The sequence below is a fragment of the Staurois parvus genome, unplaced genomic scaffold (assembly GCF_062004578.1).
Source record: "Staurois parvus isolate SC_StPar_1 unplaced genomic scaffold, SC_StPar_1.0 ptg000085l, whole genome shotgun sequence".
Classification (NCBI taxonomy): Eukaryota; Metazoa; Chordata; class Amphibia; order Anura; family Ranidae; genus Staurois; species Staurois parvus.
The window spans coordinates 371,020-397,563 of record NW_028317881.1 but is presented as its reverse complement, the minus strand read 5'-3'; the positions used below and the strand labels follow the sequence as shown (position 1 = coordinate 397,563).

Genomic DNA, 26,544 nt, shown 5'->3' with positions numbered 1-26,544 from the left:
CAGGTAAAAAATTGTCAGCCGAACAGCAGGTACATTCAGTCAGTTGTTAAAATATGATAGCAGCAGCAATGCATAGGTTAGATTGGGAAAACTGTTAACATTTTTTTTTTGTTCAGCTTGTAGGCTAGACGGAAAAAAAATCTATATGTTTATGCCAGCTTTACAGTACAAAGCAGGGGCGGACTGACAACTCATGGGGCCCCCGGGCAATAGGGGATCATGGGGCAACTGTGTCCTTGTCCAAACTCAAAAAAGCCTATGAAAAAGGTACCAGGGGCATCTGATGAGGCCCCCTACTGACCCCGGGCCCTCGGGCAATGCCCGAGTTTCCAAATGGTCAGTCCGCCCCTGGTACAAAGTAATAATGGGCTTCTTTCAGTGTCTGCTCTCAGGCAAGATGTTTAAAATGTAACAAGGAGAGGGCATTAATGAGGACAGCACAGGGAAACAGTATAGGTGCATGATATCAGAGAGGTAAAAAAACATATCTGTATTTAGTGTGGAGAGAAGCCTAGGACATAGTAAAGTACATTGCTGAAGTCTCTACTTAATTACCCCGCTGAACCTTATGCTTATCAATACAGACCTTTGGCCGATGTTGCAACTACAATGTAACTAAAATCTGTGCCCATTCAGTGTGTATATACATAAACAGCTGCAGCCTAGCTGAAGAATCGCTGCTTCTTGGCAGTATATCTCTCATGCACATATTCTGTGTCACTATTTGTTCTGAGAACAACCTTTCTTCTACTTCTGAATAAACAGTGCAAGGTCTAAAATGCAGTCATGCTAAAAGGTAGCATGTCAAGTCTGAAATATCCAAGAAAATTATTACTTAAATAAATTAAATAAAATTGATAGTTTGGTTGATTCATTGTCATGAAAAGCAGTATTCATGATTTCAGTAATCGGTTTTAATTGCTGTATATATTTAAATGGCAACGTAGCATATTGGGACTAGTATAAAGCTGATGTCATGTCCAGAAATTCAGCAAAAGAATATTGCTACCTGTCTCTTTTAAATTAGAACGTTTTTTTCTAGTGTTGGATTGTGTGATAGAGGATTAGAATCTGTCAAGACTTTATTTTTGTCTGTGTCCCTACCTAAGAGATTGGCCTTAAATATTTCTCCTGGTTGACCAGTGTAGAAACGGAGAGAAAATACAAAATTTGGACACTTATTCCAGTGACAGGTGTCATAGATGGAATTTTCCCTCAATTTAGGGAAATTTCAGCATCCCTCTTTGTTTTTTCAGAAACAAGGAGAAAGGGAGCAAAGAGTAATTTCAACAATGAAGGCCCTTTGACATGTTTTTCCCTCCTGCTAATCTATCCAAAAAAATAAAAAAAACTATTTTGGCCATAGGTCTACTTTAAGCCTTTAGCCTAAAATATCTGCCATACTACAAAGAACTACCTAGCAAAGTTATGTACAATAAATTCCTAATATTTGTGAAGTCTGCGGTTTCACAAATATTAGGAAGCAAGCAAAATTCTCCAGAGAGAGAGATATCATTTTACCCCTGTACAAATCATTAGTAAGACCCTTTCTGGAATACGCAGTTTAGTTTTAGGCACCAATTCAGAAAAAGAACATTGGGGAACTGAAGAAAGTGTAGAGAAGGGCAACCATAACTGAAAAGAGGCATGCAGGAGCTCAGCTATGAGGAAAGATTAGAGGAACTGAATGTATTCACTCTTGAGAAGAGAAGATTAAGGTGGGATATGATAAACATGTATCAATACATCAGTGGTTCATATAGTGAACTCGGTGTGGAGGTATTCCCCTTGAGGTCATCACAGAGGACAAGGGGGCATGCTTTTATGTCTGGAGGAAATTACCACTTCACAAATAACTTTTGTGCTCAAGTTTACTGCTGTGCTTAAGCTAAACTGCAAGCATATCCTGTATATAAACACTATAGTTATGTAATCATCAAAAAAACATGAAATGTATTTTTTAAAGTATCTAATGCAAGTACTTGAATTTGACTTGGTTTCAGCTTCTTGTAAACCCCTGTACAGCAGAACTAGAAGGGTGAGGGGCAGCACTAGGAGCCAATCAGGTTCTGTTGCATTGTACATATGCTCTCAGGAAACATCTTGTTTGAAGGTGGATGCAGAGCAGATATTATTGACTCATGGTCCAATTAGAAGGCTGAAGGTGTGTCACAGTGGAGGTTGCACATTTAGCTATGATGCCTGTCCTTAATAAGAATACATACAGTAAAGGCAAAACCTAAATTACTCTAAACCTACTTTCAGCCACATTCTAAGCCTCATCTATCTAGCCCTGTAAGGAAACAATCACTATACTTTCCTGTTATGCAGCTGCTGCAAAACAGGCTGTGCTGTGACAAGTCACAGCACAAGCCGATCAGCGGGTTACAGCCAATGATTGACCACCGGCACCTGCAGATCGGCGAGGAGGAAGACAGGGCAGAGCTCTGCCTGTCAGTGGGGATGTGCCAGTTTTTTGTTTCCCTGAAATTATTAGTGTCACTGGTTCCCACAAAGTGTCAGTGTCAAATTGCCCACGATACTATCACAGTTCCACTATAAGTCACTAATCAACATTACTAGTATAAAAAGAAAGAAAGAAAAATTCCAGTATATATACCAGGGGTCTGGAATTAAAATTTACAGAAGTCCGGTCAGCAAAATTTCCTTGCAGCAGAGGTTCCGAACCTCGTTAGCAATATAACACATCACAGTCTCCTGGTTCATTATAATCTTTAGCGTACCTTTCACACTGTAGTCCCCTCTACATCAGAGTCCCCTCTTTAAAGCAGTCCCACGGTGTCCTCTTTGCCCTTCACATCACTGCCCCCCTTTACATCACAGCACCCCTTAACAAAACACAGTGTCTCCTAACAAAACACAGCACCCCTTAACACAACACAGCGCCCCTAACAACACAGTGCCCCTTAACACAACACAGCACCCCTAACAGCACAGCAAATATATAGCAAAGATGGGATGTCTCTTTGTTGGACAGGGATGTCTCTTTGCTGAATAGGGATGTCCCTTCTTGGACTGGGCTGTCTCTTTGCTGGAATAGGATGTCTCTTTGCTGGACCCAACTGGGTAAAGAGACAGCCCAGTCCAGCAAAGGGACATCACCGTCCAGCAAAGACACAGCCCGCCCATCAAAGAGACAGCCCACCCATCAAAGAGACAGCCCACCCATCAAAGAGACAGCCCATCCAGCAAAGAGACAGCCGTCCAGCAATGAAACAGCCCAGTCCAGTAAAGAGACAGCCCAGTCCAGCAAAGAGGCAGCCTGTCCAGCAGAGACAGCCCATCCAGCAAAGAGACAGCCCATCCAGCAGAGACAGCCCCATCCACCACCGCTACAGAACTGTCACTGTGTGCCAGCGGGTGAAGAAGAAAGGCCTTCGTTGTCCCTTCAGTACAGCAGCCAACCAAAGAGGTGTCCCTGTGACAGTAGTGCTTCCTGCTTGTCACTGGAATCGTCACTTCTGCTGGCCCTGCTTTAGGCATAGCCACATGCTGACATAACCCTGTTCTGCCTGGAACCCTTTGCCCTGTGTGCTTGACTTAACCCTATTCTGCCCGGAACCTTTTGCCCTGTGTGCTGACATAACCCTGTTCTGCCTGGAACCCTTTGCTCTGTGTGCTTGACTTAACCTTATTCTGCCCAGAACCCTTTGCCTGTGTGCTGGACTTAACCCGGTTCTACCCGACACCTTTGTTCCAGGACTTAACCCCCTGCGCCCTGCCTAAGCCGAGGACTTTAACTCCCTGTTGTGCCCTCGCTGCTCTGCCCGGTTTGCCCTGTGGATTTTCTGCCTATAGGGCCACCGTGAAAATCATTCTTCATTGCTGTGTCCTGCATTGTTCTGTGGACTAGTTTTTCTATTGCCTGTACCCTGAGTTCCCCAATAAATGCCTGCCTGTTGGGTTTCATGTGATCTGCCTCCATGTGCTCTCTCTCTCTGTGCTCCTAGTTCATCGCAATAATAAAAGAACAAATTTCAAGGAGTGGAAACTGCATTTATTTTTTTTACCTACTCCCTTGCTACATTTATATACTTATCCCAGCGTTTAATGTCTGGAAAGCTTCAGCATAGAAAGATTTGTCAGTATGCCTGAACCATCCTAGGACAGCCTGCTTCACTTCGTCATCATTATGTTCACCATTCCCACAGAAAGATTTGTCTCTTGTTCAATTTCACAACAGGTTATAAGTCAAATATCCAGGATCAGGCGTTCCATGCACTTAATGTTCACAGAAATGTCTGCTGTGGGCTGGGAACCACCGTGGCCAGGACCATCACTGACGGACGTACTGATATCTTTGAAATGTTAACACCATTTAAATATCTTACTGCAGCTGATCGTCTCATTACTGTACTGTGCTTGAAGTTTTCTGTAGATATCCACAGGTTTTACACCTTCATTCACAAAAAACTTCATCAACACATGCTATTCCATGCATGCACTAATACTGTTTTCTGTCATCTTGATTAACGGTCTCTGGACTGGTCCGCAACATGTGCACCGCCTATCAGTAAAAGTGCACACATTTGCCACCTACTAATGTGTGTAGTATCATTACGTTAGCATCCCTTTTTATACCTGTAAAATTAAAAGTACCGGTTTGACTTGAATGCCCCTCATACATTACGAGCCACATCTGATTCCCAACTACCTGTTCACAGATGGGTTGCAATGAGTGCACAGTACCGATTCTGAGTAAATGCCTTCTTGCCACCTCTTACAGTATTGTACAGTTGTGGCCAAAATTATTCAACCCCCAATGCTGTAAAGGGGTTTAGGGACTATAGTGTACATTTGGAATTGTATTCAGAATCAAATCCTACAAGGACGTTGTAACTACCCAAATGCAACTAAAATGACATCAATTGTTTATGTAATACAGTAGTAAATGGTTCTTATGTGGTTTCTTCATTGCCACAATTATTCAACCCCTTAAAGACTACCACTCTGAAGAACAGAGGTTCATACAGGTGCTTTCCATCAGGTATTGAAAACACCTGTGGATGTCACCGAGCAGCAATCAAGCATAATAAGCACCAATTAGGCAGCTTTAAAATGACTGTGATACTCAGCTCCTTCTAGACATTTACTGGTGTGGTTACAAACATGGTGAAGGCAAGAGAATGGTCCAGGAAGACAAGAGAAGAGGTGATTTCTCTTCACAGGAAGGGCAATGGCTATAAGAAGATTGCAAAGATGTTAAACATACCAAGAGACACCTTAGGAAGCATCATTCGCAAATTCAAGGCAAAGGGCACTGTTGAAACGCTACCTGGTCGTGGCAGAAAGAAGATGCTGACTTCGACTGCTGTGCGCTACCTGAAGCGTAGAGTGGAGAGAAGTCCCCGTGTGACTGCTGAGGAACTGAGAAAAGATTTGTCAGATGTGGGTACAGAAGTTTCAGCCCAGACAATAAGACGCACACTGCGTAATGAAGGCCTCCGTGCCAGAACTCCCAGGCGTACCCCCTTGCTGTCTCCAAAGAATAAGAAGAGTCGACTGCAGTATGCCAAAAGCCATGTGGACAAACCACAAAAGTTGTGGGATAGTGTTCTGTGGACTGATGAAACAAAATTAGAACTGTTTGGGCCCATGGATCAACGCTATGTTTGGAGGAGGAAGAACAAGGCCTATGATGAAAAGAACACCTTGCCTACTGTGAAGCATGGTGGAGGGTCAATCATGCTTTGGGGCTGTTTTGCTTCTGCAGGTACAGGGAAGCTTCAGCGTGTGCAAGGTACCATGAATTCTCTTCAGTACCAGGAGATATTGGATGGAAACGTGATGCAGTCCGTCACACACCTGAGGCTTGGGAGACGTTGGACCTTTCAACAGGACAATGATCCCAAGCATACCTCCAAGTCCACTAGAGCATGGTTGCAGAGGAAAGGCTGGAACATTTTGGAGTGGCCATCGCAGTCACCAGACTTAAATCCGATTGAGAACCTCTGGTGGGACTTAAAGAAAGCAGTTGCAGTGCGCAAGCCTAAGAATGTGACTGAACTGGAGGCCTTTGCCCATGAAGAATGGGCGAAGATACCCGTAGATCGCTGCAAGACACTTGTGTCAAGCTATGCTTCACGTTTAAAAGCTGTTATAACTGTAAAAGGATGCTGTACTAAGTACTAAGATTGAATGTCACTTGGGGGTTGAATAAAACTGATAATGCTGTGAGCACAGAAAAGACATTTGTGGTTATTTCATTATAACTGTTATGTTATATTTGTCTGACCTACAAGTGCCTCTTTAATGTAAATGTAAGCAAGATGACTGAATGATCAAAAGCAATGTCAAACTGGCCAAAACACTCAATTTCAGTGGGGGTTGAATAATTTTGGCCACAACTGTATGTGGTTTTGTTTCAAAAGCAGAAAAAGTCCTAGAACTAACAGTATAGGGGCAATAAAATAGAACAGTAAAAATATGAAATACTTTCTACTTACATCAAGTTCTACTTTAGATTCCGCAAGCCGATCATGATCAGCACAGTCAATGAGAAACACAATGCCATTAATGGCAGGGAGGTAATTTTTCCACACTCTGCGTGCTAAATGAAAAAGCAAAACATGATGAAGAGGCATAAATGGTGGGTTTACAAGTTTGTAGTGCTGCCTAGGTAGTTGTTTTCACCTTGTGTAAAAATGTGTAGTAATACACTTGCAAATAGTGCTTGCTACATAGAAAAAAACATTTTTTAATATACTGAACAATGTGTACTTGTTACAGATTGAACAGGGAGCAAACCTTTTTACTGCAGTTCAGACAAATTAGAATATAAACCAAATCAAGGATGAAGTCATGAAAGGCTGAGGGAAGAGGAAGGAAGGAGGGAAGGGGGTGTCATGCTTATGGACAACATTGCCTTAGGTAGCAAAACCCACCACTAATATAAATCACATTTTCTCTCTCCAATCACAGAGACTGACGTTTGTTCTCATAACTTTGAACACATTTCTATCATGTTGCATTACTGAATGACAGAACAAAATATATCAAGCTTTCTAGTTCAACGGGGAGTAACCTTCTGTACACTAAAGCCAGCAAACAAACCAATCAGTACATCATTTCTACTGATAATTGGGATATGTAGAAGATGCAGGATAACCATGTGTGGGATTGCACACAGAAACTTGAAGACAAGTTGGGCACTGCATGTGACTTTCTGAAATATCTTTTACAGAAAATAATTCTAGATCGTTTCTTCCAGGCCAGTATATAATGTAAAATGTACAGAAATGGCTTGCTAGCTGCAGTGACACTCTATATTTTTGATATGTGGTTTGCTGATACACTTATAAGGGCTTACCTTGTGCATGTCCACCTAGATCAAAGGTAGTGAATGTCATTCCAGCAATTGTCAATTCTTCTGAAGCTGAAAGAAAAGTAAGTACATTATTAGAAAACGGGCCGCTTCACAGGGTACTAGCATGAAAATAAGAATGGTGGTGTATTGCGACTAAAAGCATACAAATGTTAAAAATGTATGCTATAAGTCTGATGGCTGCTGTTGAGGTCTTGGCATCTGGATTTTTGTGGTAATGATCTGAAGACCGTTATCTAAAAACTATGACTATATTAACTATTGTAACTATTGGCCTGGAAACTACCGGCACTACTTGTGTCTAACTGGTATTAAGCCTGTTAACCTAATATCATGGCCAAAGGAACAGCTTTCCTCCCAAAGTGATGATCTAAAATGATCCAAGATTTTTGTGAGATACAGAGGCCCAACCAAGGCTAAGATGTGTCATACTGCAAGAACCCTATTGATCACCTGGAAGAGGACAAGTGAATTTTTAGTTCCACATACAACAGTTATACAATTACTTTATTAAAGTGCTTAGGGTGCATAGCACAATGTAGAATATCCAAGTCAAGTTTTTTTTTTAGAACCCCTTTAAGCTCATGGGCACTATATACAGTATACTGTATGTTTGTAGTGTCTGTATTGGTTGAGAGGCTTAAAGTGGTTGTAAATCTTGACATTATACCCAGTGAAGTGACTAGTCTCAGGTGATAAACAAACATGATCAAATCCTCCTATATACGTTAGTCTAAAGCTGTCTTTCCCCTACATCCATTCAAAGTGAAGAATTTACACAGGACCTCTTAGCACTGAAAAGCCGGGTGCAAGGAGTTGAAGTTACAGCAGTGAGGAGAGCTCTGAGAGCTGATTGGAGGGAAGGATTACACCTCCTCCACACAGCTCACAGGAACATAGTTGATGCTATCGTGCACAGGCTGTGACCTCCCTTGTCACCATTTTTCTCTTCGTGTCAGCAAAACTCATCATAAATGACTCATGCCTATAGCAAAGGAATGAGGCAGCAGACAGAAATTGCACTTAGTACTCTGGATATACACACTATACAGGGATATGCTTTGTTCATATTTCATGTCTGAGGTTTACAATCACTTTATTTAAGTTTTGGCCTTGGCCCTACTCCAACAATTGTGCTACTGTTCTTGAAAGTACTTTGTTGGTAGCCAGAGGTTATAGCTGTCATGGAAATTTTGTATTGTTGGTCGAACTTTAAATGTGTCATATATTTGTGTTATTCATATGTCTCTCGTGTGGCTTAATTAAAGCTCTGAAGGCTGCAATTGGGCCATGCTCATGTACAATGTATGTATTACAGTACTCAGCTCGGTAATGGATGAGATGGCAGATCTGCGCTTATAGACCGGCGTGTATACCACCACGGCATTCGATGCGAATGCCGCTGGCAGTAGACCGCGGGCCTGTATCCACATATCAGCAGCATAGTACCACATGGGCTCCGTGCCGCAAGGCGCCAAGCGGTACGAACTCCGCGTGTAGGCTTATGCATATCTTACAACCCATTACCAATCTGAACTGTATCTTGGATGGATGTGTTTTAATAAAGATCGTATCGGGCCCATCCAGGTACAGACTGATATTTCTAGGGAATGCTTGTACAGGGAATGGACATACTGCTAGGAGCTGGGAAATATGCTGACCTCAGAAGGCTCATGGGAGGAAGGGGAGAAAGTCTGCTGACCTCAGAAGGCTCATGGGAGGAAGGGGAGGAAGTCTGCTGACCTCAGAAGGCTCATGGGGGAGGACCAGTGATAGATAATAGGAAAGGCTATGCTCCAATCGGAATGTACATCCTGTGTACAGGCACTCCCCATTGCATTGTTCTGTGGGAGGGATTTGACCTTATTCATGTGGGGGGGCGTGTGTGTATTGGTAATAAAACCAAAGGGGAGAATGAAAACTTTCCTTATGTGAATTGCAACACCATCCTGAGAGTGTCGTTTGATCATTCTAGGGTAACGGAGCTCCATCCCCCACATTTCAACAGAAGCTAAAAGTAGTTGGATGGGCAGGAATCGTGTAGTTTAGCTGCAGTCGTGGTAAGCAAGATTCGCACAGCTTTATGGGGGATTTCTGCGCATCCAACTGCGAGTACTCACGGTAAGGAGAAATTCGTTAAAGCGAATTTCCAAGACAGTTTGGCGAGCCTGGTGGATACTAACGCGTATTCTTGCATAGCTAACCGAGCACGAGGGGGAATGAGCCATCATGAACTAGCAAAAAGTATGCTGGCACATTTCAGGTCTCTCTGCCATTAAGAGGATCGCTTTTTGCACGTTTGTGTGGCTGATTTCGCTCTCTGTTAGCTAACAAGAATTACCGCTTAGCAAGGACCTAATTTTGTCCTAAACTCTTGATCTGTGGGTGAAAGACGAGGGTTTTCTCTGCTGAGAGCAGCAGAGGGGTGGGTTTGGTTGGCTGGATTTGGTCAAGTTTAAAAATCTTCCAACCAAAAATTAAACGGGTATATGTTTTAGCGGGTAAAAGTTGTTGCATAGTGTTAGGTAAGTATTTGTGGGTTGTAGGTACTGTGGTGATAGCTTTACCCCCCTCCACGTGAGGTTATTATTACAGTGCTGAAAGGTTTAGGTTAATTGTTAACTGTTGTAAGACCTTTGTGTGTATGTAGTCTGTGCAAAGTTTTGTGGTACTACTGCTCCCAGCAAGCATGCAGCAGGGGGTCCTTTCTGTTACATGTGCATGTTAGTGTGATATGTTGGTGTTTTATGTCTGTTCTGTGATCGTGCCAAATTGTGTTGTATGTGTGCTGTATATTGTTGTGTAATTGTCCAGTGTATGTTCTGTCCAAAAGTCTGTTTTATGTAAGAGGTTAGAGGCAATTTTGAGGCTAGTTTCTACCATGTGCTTCCCTGTGGGGGGCCATTCTAGTATCTACCATGTGCTTCCCTGTGGGGGGCCATTCTAGTATCTACCATGTGCTTCCCTGTGGGGGGCCATTCTAGTATCTACCATGTGCTCCTCTGTGGGGGGTCATTTTCTTGACTAACCACATGTACTCCTTTTGTTTGGTGGCCATTTTGTTGACTGCCATGTGCTTTCCCTGTTGGTGGCCATTTTGTTGATTACCACATGTGCAGTAATCTCTATGCAATGTGTATGCAGCTTCCTATATGCATTTGACCCATATTGTGTTTTTAATCCAAATTTTTTTACAGTTTCATTTGTTTGCTTTTAGCTTTAAATTTACGTATTGCCAACCAATTTAAAGTATGTTAAGCAAGTTTTTCCCTCACATGTTTCACATTTAGTGAGCGCGGTGAAGTCTGGGTTTTTGCACATAGATTTTCTTGTATAGTGATTATGTTTTTCTTGTGTTTTTCCTGTTAAAAGTAGTTCCTTATTGTAAAGTGGGTTTGTTTTAAGCTGCTGCGTCACGTGTTTCACGTCCAGCAGACTTTTTGTGTAAACGGTTTTAGGTTGTTGCAGCGAAGATTGCGTGTGTAGCGCGGATCGTTTAGCGGTGCTGGTATGAGTGATTTTTGCGTCAGCAACAAGGTTACTTTTGGCGCAGTTTTTCGGTTTACCTCTGTGTAATTGTTTTACTGTGAAACGTCCCGTGTTTTTCATAAGGATCCACTTTGTCCTTTTTAACGGTTTTTCAGGTTGAAAAGGGGTTTTTCTGTGTGTATTAGGAAAGATTTTTCTTTACACAAATTTCCTAAAGGTCAGTTAGCAGGTTTCCGGCCAACCAGTGACCCCTAAGTAACATCCAAGAACCCCTCTTTTTGTTTTGACTTGTGTTAGCTACTGTGTGCAGGGAGAGAAAAGCCACTTTCATCATTGTGCGGTGTGGCCTGCCAAACACAGTGGGTGATAAGAACCACATAAATTACGCTGTGCGAGTGGGCGGTCCAGGGAAGTGTAACGCTTAGCATGGTTACCACAAACACTTCGGGTGGTCAGGATCACATAAATTGCGCTGTGGGAGTGGGAGGGGTACTCTCAGTCTGACCGCCACTTGATGCGCTTCGGGTGATCGATAAGTATCACATAAATTACGCTGTGCTGGGAAAGTGGTGGAATCAGGCCTCTCGGTAGGATCCCACCGAGTGCTCCAGGGGGTAAACAGGTACCCGGACGCGGGATATATACCAGTGACTAGTCACGATGGGCAGTAGTCAGTCCATGAAGAGAGAGGGGGAACCAGCCCTCTTCAGGGTAAGGACAGCTGCACAACTGATGAAGGTGAGTTTGGGGGGGAAATCTACAGAACCCCTCAAAAGGTGGAATAAATGGTCGAAGGGTACCAGATGGGAAATTCCCCGGGAAGGTACATTTGACGCATGGAGGTGGGAAAAATTCATCTCTGAATTTGGACCACGGATGCAGGCGTCAGAACTAGAGATCGCACAGCTATGGCTTCACAGGTCAATCCGATTAGGGAAGTAGGGCATACATAAACTGGTGTCTGTCCGGAAGAACCAGGTGATGTATACCTGGCCTCCAGAGGGAATAAAATAGGAGGATCCAGTGTCAGAGGTGGAGGAAGCTCTTTCAGGGCTGACTCTACTAAGGCAGGCAGGATCAGGGTCTGCTGGGGTTCCCGAACAACCAACAGTGGCTGAGATAAGTATAACTGCACCTGTCTCTTCTGCTAGTGACGTCACTCTTGACGTACCTTTCGTGTCTTCTGTATCTATGCCTCAGCCTCTACCTCTACCTCTCCCTTCTCCCTGCTTCACCCCAGCTCCTTCTGTTTCCAACTATGAAGCCTACTCAACAACCGATTTGCAGACTATCTGTGAATCAAGGGGAATAGACACCCGGTTAAGAAACAGGGCGGATTGCATCAAAGCGCTACGAACCACTGATCAGACCCCTGCCCCCCAGCTATACCCTGATCTGAGGGACCTCAAACCTGAAGGTGCAGTAAGCGAGGTGGTTAACCTAAGCCCACCAATGAAGCTGGGCCAGCCCTTGCACTCTTCCCGGACCGAGGCCTATCCAGTCAGGGTGCAGCAATTTGAAGGTCCTCCTAATGCACAGGGGGAACGGACTTTAGGGGAACGGGTAGTTTGGCATGTCCCCTTCACCCCGGCAGAGATCCGCATTATTCTGGCTGAGCTCCCGGACTATCGAGTCAATCCGAGAGGATTTGCTCGAATGCTTGGACAAAACCAGTTCAGCTATGGTATGAGCGGGTCAGATTGTGCGCAGATCCTGAGGGCAAAGGTGGGCATGGAAGTGGCCAGTACAGTGATTGCAGGGTGCTCTATAACCACTCATGAGGAGATGACTTCAGGGGGCAAAGAGTTCTGTACACAGCTAAAGGCAAAGCTTCCAGAAATGTATGGTGCTACCTCTACTACGGACATGAAGCTCACCCAGGGTCCTAATGAGGAAAGTGCCTGCTTCTGGCGCCGTCTCAAGCAGACGGCACTGGATGCGGATCTGGAAGTTGGACCTGATGCTCCAACTGAAGGGGTAAAGGTGACCGCGACGCACATTCTGTTGCGGGCCAAATTTTTGGAAGGCATCGATACTAAAATTCGGGAAAGGCTGGTTCTGGCCCGACCCGAATATAATGAGATGTCTATCCCTGCTATCCTTTCCACTCTTGCGGCAATAGAGAGGGAAATGGATAGAAGAAAACAGGACAAGGCCAAAGTTCTTATGTCCCAGACCCCACACGAAAAACCAAGGGATCTGGGTCACAGGAAGGATAGGCCCCCACCCAGGTGCTTCCAGTGCCACCAAACGGGGCACATGAGGAGGAGCTGTCCCCAATTACCTAAAGGTCGGTGGCAGTTCATTCCTGATGAGTCCTCCGCCCCGGTGATCACATGGTAAGTAACTCCTATGAATTCTCATAGGAAGTTGACAAATCGGTGTCGGCCCAGATCCATCTTTTTCTAAGGAATTAAAATATCCCCTCCCTTGCCTCACCGACACCAGTGCAGCAAGAACGGTCTTGCGAAAACAGGACATCCAAGGCAAGGTACCCCTCTCAAGGGAAAGCCCTCCTAACCCCTACTAACCTCACTATCAAACGATGCACTATTCTTAACCCAGCTTCTCTTCTTCCTGTGTTGGAAGATGAGAAGGGGGGGAGGACAGCAACGACAGTGCTGAATTTTACAACCCGACTAACAATACTAACACCTCTTCTGCTAACATGTCTTCTTTGTCCACTACTAACCTCTCTTCCAAAGGACACGACTGCATTTCTTTGGTGGAACTGGAGTCAGCGGCGACACACCCCATATCACCCCGAGAGTAGCGGTAAGGTTGAACGTCTTAACGGAATCCTTAAAAACAGGATCTCCAACATCATGGCCGATATCCAAAAACCTTGGCCTGAGTGTCCCCCCATTGCCCCCTATTCCATCCGGAATGTCCCTCGGCAACCACATGGGCTGTCACCCTACGAGGTGTTGTTTGGGGGACCTCCCAAAACAGGGTTGTACTTTCCTCAACAGTTGTCGTCTTTGCATTCACAGCTTACAGGTTACGTGCAATCTCTGCAACGGGAGCTGCAGAAGATACACCATCGGGTTCGCGAATCGCTCCCCGATTCAAATGCAATAACAGGTGTTCTTTCTATTGAGCCAGGTGATTGGGTCGTCCTAAAGAAACATCAAAGAACCGGACTCGAGCCACGGTTCACCGGACCATACCAAGTCCAGCTGACGACACCTACCTCACTCAAGCTCGAGGGACGAGACAACTGGGTGCACGCAAGCCACTGCAAGAAGCTTTTCAGCTACACCAGAGAATGAGGGGTGTCATTTTCCTTTTTCTTTTTGTTTGTATGTCTTACATGTGTGTTAACGGAGGAAAAGACGGCAGATACCCCAACCTTTTATTTAAAATGCATCTGCGTTTAGCCAGAACCGCCAACAAAACCAACTGTTGGGTATGCTCTAAGCCCCCACCCAGTCATCACATGTCTGCAATGGCCGCTGTTCATGCCCTATATGACATCCGTGTCGGCATGAAAAAGCAAGGGACCCCTGGTCAGCCCCCACGTAGACATTTGTCGGTAGAACTTAATGACACATTTTTAGCAGGTAACATCAGTTTTAGCACCAATATTAGCTCTAGCTCCTGTAGGACCCTCGTCAGTCCATTATGGGTAACTGGGCAGCTAGGCAGCCCTCAGGTGTGCTTTAACATCAGCTTTGGCACAGGTAACAAGTTTGTTGGGACTACCACCTGTGAGGGAGGTATAACTGTCAATCTGACTAACCAGACTTCCCTTCTGAGTAACCACACTGACCGACCAGACCACGTGTGTTGGAAGGACGGATGTGATGTGCAGACTGAGGGAGCAATCCCCCAGTCTGTGCAACTGTTGCTCAGTGCCAGAGGCCGAATGAGGAACTCCTCCTGCTCTGCTCTGACAGGTCCATACTATTTTCTGTGTGGTTCGGCAGCCTATAGAACATTTCCCCAGAACGCGAAAGGTTCGTGTGCCCTCATAAAGCTAGTCCCCGCATCCTATGTAGTGATGGATCATGAAGAGTTGATGGTCCACAAGAAGGTAAGGATGGCAGGGAGAGTTCACAGGGAGCTGTTCTCTGAGGGCGACCAGGCATGGGCTTGGTTCCCCTCATGGACAGGTTGGGGAATAGAACTTATGAAGCGCCTGAACAATTTTTCTGTCATCGCGGATAGTATGTTTAACGAGACCATAGAGGCTGTCAGAGAAATTTCCCAAGAACAACGGCAGATGGGAATTTTAGTGCTTCAGGAGAAGATGGCCCTTGATTATCTTTTAGCCGCCAAAGGGGGGTTCTGTGAGTTCATCGGAGAGGATTGTTGTACTTGGATAAAAGACACCGATGACAAGGTCCAGGCCCATATGGACAAAGTTAGTGAACTACAGGGAAAAGCTAGAGCTATAGCTAGTGAGGGTTGGAATCCGTTCAAGGGTTTGGGAGGATTGGGAGATTTCCTGTTCTCCATCGGATCTTGGTTGAAGGAAGTGGGAGTGTATATCCTGATGCTTCTCTTTTTCCTCTGCCTCTTATATGCCGCGGTGAGATGTTCCTGTTGCCTCATCGACCGTGTAAGCCAAGTTCGGGCAGACGACCACATCTCCATGCCCGCTCCTGGGATCCCACTCCAACCACTGATTGGAGGAAGACCTCACCAACCAACCACCTTCTCTACAGATTACGTCCTGGCTTCCCTCTAATTTATCTCCCTGAAGACCACATTCTCCAAGACCTCCAAGCAAGCTTCAAGCCTCATCATGGTTTGTGTCTGCGATTTGGAAAACTGTCTGGGTCGAGACCAGCCTTGTGTGGCCCCGTCTACAGGGGCAATTTGAGAATCTGTTGCTGGATCTCCCCAGACCACCGTGGGATCACAAGCCTTATTCATACCACAAGTCTGTTTGTGGTTTTTGCAAGAGCCTTCCTGTAGTGAAGGTTCCAACGCTCTTGAGGATCATTGCTTCAATCAAGCCTGTTTGCGTCGAGTCTGCGTCGGGTCTTGTTGTTTCAGGTACCCCGTGGAGCTTTATTCTCAGGGACAACTACAGGAACTCTTTGAGGTTTTGAGACTACACCCATCAAGCTGAAGAAGATCAAGAAGGGACACGAGGAGAATATGATAAAACAGCAGGGAATGTCATGGAAATTTTGTATTGTTGGTCGAACTTTAAATGTGTCATATATTTGTGTTATTCATATGTCTCTCGTGTGGCTTAATTAAAGCTCTGAAGGCTGCAATTGGGCCATGCGCATGTACAATGTATGTATTACAGTACTCAGCTCGGTAATGGATGAGATGGCAGATTTGCGCTTATAGACCGGCGTGTATACCACCACGGCATTCGATGCGAATGCCGCTGGCAGTAGACCGCGGGCCTGTATCCACATATCAGCAGCATAGTACCACATGGGCTCCGTGCCGCAAGGCGCCAAGCGGTACGAACTCCGCGTGTAGGCTTATGCATATCTTACAACCCATTACCAATCTGAACTGTATCTTGGATGGATGTGTTTTAATAAAGATCGTATCGGGCCCATCCAGGTACAGACTGATATTTTTAGGGAATGCTTGTACAGGGAATGGACATACTGCTAGGAGCTGGGAAATATGCTGACCTCAGAAGGCTCATGGGAGGAAGGGGAGAAAGTCTGCTGACCTCAGAAGGCTCATGGGAGGAAGGGGAGGAAGTCTGCTGACCTCAGAAGGCTCATGGGGGAGGACCAGTGATAGATAATAGGAAAGGCTATGCTCCAATCGGAATGTACATCCTGTGTACAGGCACTCCCCATTGCATTGTTCTGTGGGAGGGATTTGACCTTATTCATGTGGGGGGGCGTGTGTGTATTGGTAATAAAACCAAAGGGGAGAATGAAAACTTTCCTTATGTGAATTGCAACACCATCCTGAGAGTGTCGTTTGATCATTCTAGGGTAACGGAGCTCCATCCCCCACATTTCAACAGAAGCTAAAAGTAGTTGGATGGGCAGGAATCGTGTAGTTTAGCTGCAGTCGTGGTAAGCAAGATTCGCACAGCTTTATGGGGGATTTCTGCGCATCCAACTGCGAGTACTCACGGTAAGGAGAAATTCGTTAAAGCGAATTTCCAAGACATAGCACACCAGATACTTAAAAGTACTGTATATCTAACAAGCTTGATTGTGTGAGATTTGCCTGATATTTTCCAAACTCTGATAACATGCATTGATTCACCCATTCCTGTTTCTCAACTCTACTCTAGCAATAGTGCATGTTTTACACATATGCATGTAGCATATTTTTCCCCACTGTTGTGAGGCATCTTTTATTAAAAGATCCATGTAGTTTTAACTAAAATAGTAAAGCTCAAATAGTTCAAATGTTCACTTTAAAACAGCAAATATATTCATACATCTTATCACTACAGAAACGCTGCTTGCCAACAGCTCAAAAGGGCTTCTCCATCACAGAAGCTCCAAAAATTATTGACTTCTCAAATCTTTTACAGACATATTTATCAACATGTTCTCATTAAGAACGTACATCACTTCCCCTCAACTACCAATCATATATGCACTGAAAATTTTAATCTAATTGGTGATTGTGGTGAAACTGCAGCACATATTAAGAACACTCAGTGATATTAAGAAGACTCTGCGAGCTCGCAATGTTAGTCTGTCTATCACAATGATATAATTATACCATAGAGTCTGTAACATTGCTGTTTCATTATTATGATTTAAAGAAACATATTTTGTATGAATGCTTAACCATACTGCTTAATGGGAGGTGTTAAAATGTAAAATACTACAGGTTCTGTATCAGACAGAGGTCCTAATTTTCCACTCAAGGTGATGTTTCTGCCTTACAGAAAACCCACTCTCAGATACAGTGAGGAACACAACCAGTGGGACCTGAAGGAAACCCTGGCCAGCAAACAAATATTTTAGTGCATTCGTTTTTTTTACTCTGCTGTAAATACAGAAAAATAATCACTACTTTTTATGGGCATTGTTACTTTGTACAGACTTCCCAGATGGCCTGTCTGCAAAGATCTAGACTGATGGTAACACTGGTAAGCAATGTCCATGTACATGAGATGATGTAGGGTTTACATTCTCCAGCCTTCCATAGGCTGTCAGTACAGATAGGTTCCTACTCAAAGCTGAAGGTGGGGGTAAAGTCTGTGTTAGACTGACCATTTTCAAAAAAGGAGCATGGTACAGATCCCATCCACTCTTTCCTGCCCTTCTCATATTGTATTTATGGAGATACGAGGGATGAAATCGCTGCAGCATTTTACCAAACTTCTCTAAGCACACTTAGAGGTAAACTGTATATATAAAGCAGTGAATGTGACATTTACCAAATATTAGTGAATATTTGGTAAATGTCAAATTCACTGCTTTATACAGTTTATCTCTAAGTGTGCTTAGAGAAGTTTGGTAAAATGCTGCAGCGATTTCATCCCTCATATCTCCATACGAGGGATGAAATCCCTCGTATATCTTCTGGACAGGTACATCTTCTGGTGCATGTATTTTAAATGGCAGTGATTGATTCAGCTACAATGGATGTTTGGTGAAAGTCATATTTACTGCTTTATACATGTGCTCCTACATATTTCTTCTGTGATGAATATACTGCATGCTGCCTTTGCAAATCTATTTAAGAAACACTCTTGGGGTGTGCCTGAATTCCAGTATGTGAGCAGCTTCTCCTTTCTGCTCCATGACCGCTTCGAGACCCTGTGCTTGATCCTTCTCAGCCTCCGGAGTTTTTTCCTGCCCTACTTACTCCTCTTGGAACCTGGGAGCCCTGTGAGTCAGACGATGGTGAAAATCAGAAAGGAGACCCCCAGGCACCCAGTAAGAGGCTGGATGGCTTTGCCCATGTGGCTAGCCAAGATGGCACCCAGCACACACAGCCCTCCTCTCTCCCTTCTGGGGATGATGATTCCACCCGGGTCAAGGGTAGTGCAGACTGGCTGGACTCTCCTGATCCTAATAAGGGGCACACATCTGCATCGCAATCTGTGGATCTCACAGTGGCAGACCCGCAACTCAGGTAACAGAGCCGACTTTGTCTCAGATCATGTATGCCATTAAGCAATGCCAGGTCTCACTCTCCACACAAATTGACAAGCTTACAGTGGATTTCTCACTGCTTAAAGATGATGCACAAGATCTAACACTGGGTTTACAATGCTGAGCAATACATGATTGATGACCCTCTTATGGTCATGATTCAAGATGTTGTGGTGGAACACAAATCCCAAGAGGCCAAGTTGGGGGATGAGAAGACAGGCTTTGTCGGAATAATCAGCTTTTTGTGCTTTCCGGAGGGATCGGAGGGAAAATACCCAAAAGAATTCCTGCTTACATGGCTGAAGCAAACCTTCTGGGGGGGGGGGGGGTCAGCTTTTCTGCCCTCTGCCATTGAAAGAGCCCACCGAGTCCCTCTAAGGGCTGCACTGCCAGGCAGTCATTCGAGACCTTTGCTAGCTAGATTTCTGTATTTCAAAGATAAAGAAACCATCCTCCAGTATGCCAGGAACATGCCAGAGCTGATCGTCAATAACAACCCTATCACCCTTTTCCCCCTTTTTTTTCATATACATTACTCCGCTTTTACTGTATGCAAAACCTTAATATTTTGTGGAATGTTAGAGGGTTAAATTCTAAAATTGAACGTTCCCTTGTATTCAATTATCTTCAGAAACATAAACCTCATCTTGTTTTTCTCCAGGAAACACACCTTCCTGGGTCCAAAAATGTGCATTTGCGGCCCATGCCTTACATTTCATGTATTCTAACTATGCTTGAGGAGTTTCCATCCTAATTACCAAGACCCTTTGTTGCTCCCTTAAAATGATTGTAACTGACCCCTTTGGGAAATTTGCCATTGTTCTTTAGAGTAATAATACCCCTTACACTTTTGTGGCTGTGTATATCCCTCCCCCGTTTACAGTCTCATATTGGGATACACTGCTGGCGAGGGTGCTCCAGGTGATGGAGGGATCACTAGTCCTAGCTGGGGATCTGAATATGATACTTTCTCCACAGCTTAAACGGTTTAAAATGCATGTCAAATGTTCCTCCCCATTGGCCTCTTGCATTGCTGAATATAATCTGGTAGAGGGCTGGAGCTGGAAGAATATAGAGACTTGAGTGTATTTTTGCTTTTCTTTCATATTCAATACTCTTTCTTGTATAGATTTGTGCCTACTGACTTCTGATATCCTTTCAAGGGTGGTAGATGTACAATATCTCTTGAAGGCCATTTTGAAACCACTCCCCTTTGTCACTTACTATTTCTATGGGTCTCCCAGCTGGATATAAATTGTGGAAGCTAAGCCCTTTGTGGCTAAAGGAAGAATTATTTGCAATATCTACTGTTTCTTCCATCCATAACTTTTGGCTAGAAAACACTGCGGATGTTCCTTCAAGTACTACCTGGGATGCCTTCAACGCTACCCTCAGAGGCTCTATTTCTGATGTGATTAAGCAACATCGATCTGATACGGAGTGGAAGGTGTGGACCTATGAACAAGCAGTCTCAGATGCTGAACTTGAATATACGAAAATCCTCTCCTAACTATAGAACTTGAAGGGATCATTCTCGATAACTTGACTTACTACTACTGGTGGAACAAACTAAAAAAAAACCTGAAATTGCCAAAGCCTTTACAGATTTCTATTCTTATTTTTATTCCTCCCAGGTCAATTATGAGGTGGAGGAGTTGCAGCAATATTTGGCTCAGATCCAGTTACCTGTATTGACATGGGAAGTGGCTGCTGACTTAGACCTACTTATTACTTCTGATGAAATGTGCTGCTACGCACTCCTTTCACTCCAATAAAACCCCTGGGTTGGATGGTTATCTAATAGAATGTTACTGTATTTATAAAGAATTTGTCTCACAAACTTTTAGCGGTCTATACAAATGCTTTTGACAGGGGAGTTCTCCCCAATTCTGGAAACATTAATTGTCCTTATTCCCAAGCCGTACAAGGACCCGTCCCTAAATACTGTGAATCTTACAGACCAATTTCCTTAATTAATGCAGATGCCAAAATGTTAGCTAAACTTTTGGCTAGATGATTGAACAAGATTATAGCCTTTGTTATCATCTCTGACCAAACTGGTTTTATACCTGGGCGTTCAGCGGCTATTAAGCTTCGCCAATGATTTACAATTTTACAAACCCCTGGCTCTACCCCTGACAGTAGAGTTGCAGTGCCGTTGGACACACATAAAGATTTCAATTCTATTGTGTGGCCATATCTTTTTGCTGTCTTTGGGCGGCTGGGTTTTGGACCCAACTTTATTGCCTGGGTTAAATTGTTGTACTCCAGACCTGTGGCTTGTATACGAGTCAATGCTCAAACTACTGATTCCTTTAATATTTGTAGAGGCTCTCAACAGGGGTGCCCTTTGTTGCTCCTGTTGTTTGCACTCCCTATAAAGCTGCTGGCGGCTTTATTGAGGGCTTATCTCAATGTTTGGGGCTGCTGGATTGACACTTGAGGAAAAAAACTCCCTTTATGCAGATATGCTTTTGTATTTAGCAGATGCGACCACATCTCAGGACACAGCTCTAGCAGTTAAATCTAGGTTTGGTAGCTTTTCTGGGTTCAAAGTGAATTGGAGTAAATGTATTGTTTTTCCCTTTGCTAATACATATGCCTGTTCTTTATCCCCAGATGTTCCCTTGCAGCTGTTTTCCAAATTTAGGTATTTAGGGGATGAAGTTCAACTGCCCCTGGAAACAAGGAGGCTAAAGGAGGTTTCTCTGCAAACATCTAAATTGAAGGCTCTCCTATTTGAAAACAATAACTCTAAGTTAATGATGGGTAGATTAGACTTGCCGGAATGCCTAAATTGTTATAATAACCTAGGGGATTTTTTTCCTATGATTTGGACATGTCCTAGAGCTGAGGATTTTTGTCCGCTTTCCTTCACTTTTGGAGGCAAAACTAGTGCTCCCAAATATCTGCTCCCCAGATAAGTGTCTTTTGGGTGACTTTGCTGAGGAAGAACTGAGTGGCTCACAGAAATGCTTACTTTGGATACTATTCTTTTATGCTAAAAAAGTCTTGGTACTAAAATGGAAGGATTCCTTCCTTCCCACCCTTCAGTTCTGGATTGACTTAATTAATAAATTGCTACCTCTGTATAAATTGACTTATACTCTATGATCCTATCATTATCCTATCCTATGATCCTATCATTATCATGTTCTATGATCCTTTTTTTAGTGTAAATCAATGCTTCATATGATCCTTTTGTGTATAAAGCTGTATTGTTGTGTATTTGTATGATACCTTTTTGAAACTCAATAAAACTTACCCTTTAAAAAAAAAAAAAGAAAAGAAACACTATTAAGGGTGCAACTCTCACAACTGTGTAGTGAGTAACAAAAATACTCACTTGGATGAAGTGTAGGAACATATTGACCCATTCGGCCATCTTTAAGCATCTGTAGCAATGTGGTTTTCCCAGCATTATCCAACCCTAAAAATACTAATTTTCCATTTTTCTTGTATAAACCTAAAAAAATGGTAAAAGAAAGGCTTTGTCAACAAGATCTTATATTAAGTCTAAAAATCAACAAATTCACAAACAAAACAAAAATATATATGGTCAATCTAAGCAATTTACTTAATCTGTCATATAACCTGGGAATCTGACACTGCACTGTCATATCTTTCTCCAGCCTAGTTGAAGAGCTTTACTAATCCTCTTGAAATGCTTAATTAACTATTTGAGTAAAATAATTCATCCAGACCACTGGAAAAGTTGTGCAAATATTTCTATATATCTTTCTCATATTATTGTGTCTGTTAAACCATACTTTACCCAGTGACCAGGACTGCTGTTTGAATCTGCTTTATAGCTTCAGAAAATGTTACCATTTATGGCTAATCACTTGCATTACTTAATGAACTGCTGCAGTAAATGAAGTGAAAAAATCATGCCAGAAGTACCTTAATATAAGTGCTAGGCATAGGGAACAATCCCTCATAACCTACCTAAATCTCCATTTAATTTGTCCAGAAAAAAAAAAATGAAATAATGCTTTTAAAAAGCTACATTTTATGACTCTACTTAGACTTCTGTAATGTTCTATGGTCATTCAAATTAGTAGTCCAGAGGGTAGGTTCTACAAAGCACATCACAGACTAATGGCATGACCCTGACTGCCAGGACTACATCTCCCAGCACGGACTTGGCAACAATGGGAGCAAACATCACAGTGATACCTTATCAATTGAAGGTATACAGTATGTGGATCATGGATTTGTATAATATCACATTGTTTCTAAGTATACTCAGTGTTGCTTTTATTTTCTTAAAAATATCCAAGTATTTTTATATCATGTCACAAAAGAAATGGGGCTTATTTTGAGACAGCATTAATGCCCAATTCACACCTGCACAGTCCTGGAAGGAGCTACAAACGCTTGCAGTGCCACTAATTGTTAATACTACTCCAAACGCAGCTAGCAGCCATACATTTTGTGTGAAAAACAAACTCTTAAGGCTCATCACCTGAAAAAGATGATGTGAATGGGGCCTAAGGAGTGTAAATAGCATCACACTATGCATCAATGCATTACTTATCCACACAAAAAACTTCAGATGAATGTATTTGCTGATGGATCATACTTGTTTGCCAAGAATATCATACGATGATCTAACAGCTGTTTGCTGAAACAAGTAACATGCTGTCAGTAAAAATCACAGTCAAACCTTACACTGATATGTCTCAATATGGTGGTGTTTCATTAAACATAACTTAAGGTCGTCATATTTGTGCATTTGCAACAACACAGTTGAGTATGGTCCATGATACTTTTTGTATTTGTACTAACTATCAGTTCAGGGATCTATCCCTCTATTCAGTACCTGGATAGAATATAATACAATACACATTACATACAATACACAAAGACAGACAAAACATTAGGAAAACAGTCTGTAAAGACAACAAACCCTGAAAAGAAAACATGTCACCTCCTCACTGCTTGTTTTAACCCCTATAATCCTACACCCTTAATCCACACCCTTAAAAGCATGTAGTTGCGGAACGTTTGGGATGCAGCCCCATTCCGTTGAATGGGTTGCACTGAATGGGAGGTTAATTTTTGAGGCATGTGTACATACCTGTCCACTAACTGCAGCTTAAGGAGGATCGGTTAAGGGGCAGTAAAATTGCATTTTGTTTAATAGCTCCCCACCCCCCCCTTTTTTTTGTTAACCCCTGCTTACCAAGGGATGTCTTCTGCACAATTCAGATACTCATCCACCCAGCAGATCCAGCGTTGAGATCCTCTGTTTTGTCACCACTCTGTCCAGCGCTGCCATGTTTTGTTTTGACATCATCCGTAGGCACTAGCTTTTCTGGGCTCAGTCTAACCGATGACACGCCACTAGGCCTGCCCCCTCCTCCTTCACTGAATGCAGGGGCAATAGTTCCTGAAAGGGAGGTGGAAAGGAGGAAAGATTGCCTAGAGAGTGAAGATTCGCTTTAACTGCAAGTTGTTCATTCTCATACTAATCATTAATTACATAATAGAGACAATTTCATTTTTCCACAATATTTTTCAGATTTGTTATGAGAATGCATGCCTGTCTGTTATCAAAATGGATGCCTCTCTGCATATATGTGTGTGTGTCCAACATGTTTTGCCACCAATCAGCATCATCAGGGGTTTTGCTCCATACCCCTGACGATGCTGATTGATGGCGAAACAAGGTGGGCGGGGCCTAGCCGGTGACGTCTCACACACACACACCAACACACAAGCTTTCGGCGTCTGATTGCTATGCGCTCTGAATTCTTATGTGAGTATATGTATGTTTTTTAATACAAAATAGTTTTTTTACAATATAATACCATTGTGGTTCCTTTGATCTTCTCTTTCGGAGGGAATTTTTCATTTGTAACATTGGAAGGATCCCTTCTTTGATTTATGACAGTATGGAGAGGAGGCGATGAGAGCTTACTAATGGTGGGATGAGTGCCAATTGAGAGCACACAAGCGTGTATTGAGCTCTGGATATTGAGAGCAATACCTCTGGTAAGAGGCTGATTATTTTTTTGGTGGAGGAATCACACTTTCAAGATTTGTTTTCACCAAATGTAGGTATTTATACTGCTTGCATTAGAAAAAAATACACATTTACAGAGCTGCATTAATTTGTGTCTGCCATGAGTTCAGCTTTACCATGATTCTATTGGTGAAATTATCAGAAAAGAGGCAACAGTTTTAATCAAGGTCAGAGCAGAGCTTTTCAGGCTTTTAGGTCTATTAGCAGTTGCTACCTCTGCTACCCCTGCTTTTTGACCACTGAACCCCATGCAATATGTGATACCTGGTCAAAAGCAACAATCGCATACATTATAAAGTGCCTACACAACTAGTATATGTATACTACAGTGAATAATTTTAATTTATTTTATTGGTCACACTTTTTACAACCATTTCAGTTTATTATTAATGTGCCATTAAAAACTCATTGTTATAAAGCTAGTATAGTATATTGTATGTGTGCTGCTAGAAGCTATACACATGAATAAGAAGCATCAATACTAATATTCATTATTAGACTTTTATGTGCAATATATTGCTTTTGGCATAGTAAATATATTGGAGTATATGCCACTTGGTCTACCACAGTTATATGCATGGATCACACAGGCATGAAGGTTTGGCACAAGGACACAAGATAGTTTAGTAAAACTAATATCAGTCTTTAATGAATTACTAAGTCAAATTTCTCTATATCCACCATTCTGCATGGATCTTGACGAGTATAGCAAAGGTTGCTTGCTTTGGGTTCCTGCATTTTGAACATTACTATTGCACTTTGCATAATTTTATGAAATAAGGCCACAAATGTACCGTACTTAAATGTAAATGATATGCTATATTTAATAATAAACAATGTTGTATGCCTTCTAAAAAAAAAAAGACACCAACTACATACTGTATACATAAAAAGCAATTCTCAGCTAATGGAATGTGAATGCTCGTTATACACATAACATGACAATTTCTCGATCAACCTTACCTAAAAACTGCAGCACACTGCTGAAACCACTGTAGATCCAGCTAAACAGGAAGGACATATCTAGCAGTGAATAATCCTAAAAGAAGAAACAAAATAAAATTTGGTTTATATTTTCCTGCCGCTTTTGAAAAGTCAATGGTGTGGCAATGAAACAGAAAACAAATGAATAAGTCTTTTATTGCCTGGGCAAAGAACAGTCAACTTATTATGCTTCATCAGATAATACAAGCCACTACCTCCAGTAATTCCCATCAGAGAGACTTTGTCAATAAAGAGTTCATCTGTCTGAGAATGGTTTGATTACTTTACAAGTTTAACAATTCACATCCTGAGGCTGTAGAAATGGAATTATTTATGTGCCAGAAGTAACATTTAAACAGTATTAAATCCAAAGGCAAACAATTATTATATTGCAGTTTACCAATTCTTAAATGTGATTAGGGTTGCCACCTTATCTTCAAGCCAATAGAAAACAAATGAACAAAAAAAAAAACAAAATGTAGTACAAATAAATATAAAACCTGTATAGCCTTTTTAACCACTTCAATACTGGGCACTTTTACCCCCTTCCTGCCCAGGCCAATTTTCAGCCTTCAGCACTGTCGCACTTTGAATGACAATTACCCCGTCATGCAACACTGTACCCAAAGGAAATTTTC

General features: G+C 42.7%; 1 protein-coding gene across 1 annotated transcript in view; it reads right to left on the bottom strand.

Moving 5' to 3' along the window:
* The window catches only part of SAR1B (secretion associated Ras related GTPase 1B), an 80,655-nt gene that overhangs the window by 12,842 nt on the left and 41,269 nt on the right, over positions 1 to 26,544 (bottom strand). Inside the window, exons 2-5 of the mRNA XM_089669960.1 lie at positions 25,886 to 25,961; positions 22,238 to 22,357; positions 7,331 to 7,396; positions 6,468 to 6,571 (exon numbers count right to left, since the gene is read on the bottom strand). Of these exons, the coding sequence (XP_089526086.1) occupies positions 6,468 to 6,571; positions 7,331 to 7,396; positions 22,238 to 22,357; positions 25,886 to 25,943 (348 nt within the window). The 5' untranslated portion in view covers positions 25,944 to 25,961. The remainder of the gene's footprint in view (positions 1 to 6,467; positions 6,572 to 7,330; positions 7,397 to 22,237; positions 22,358 to 25,885; positions 25,962 to 26,544) is intronic.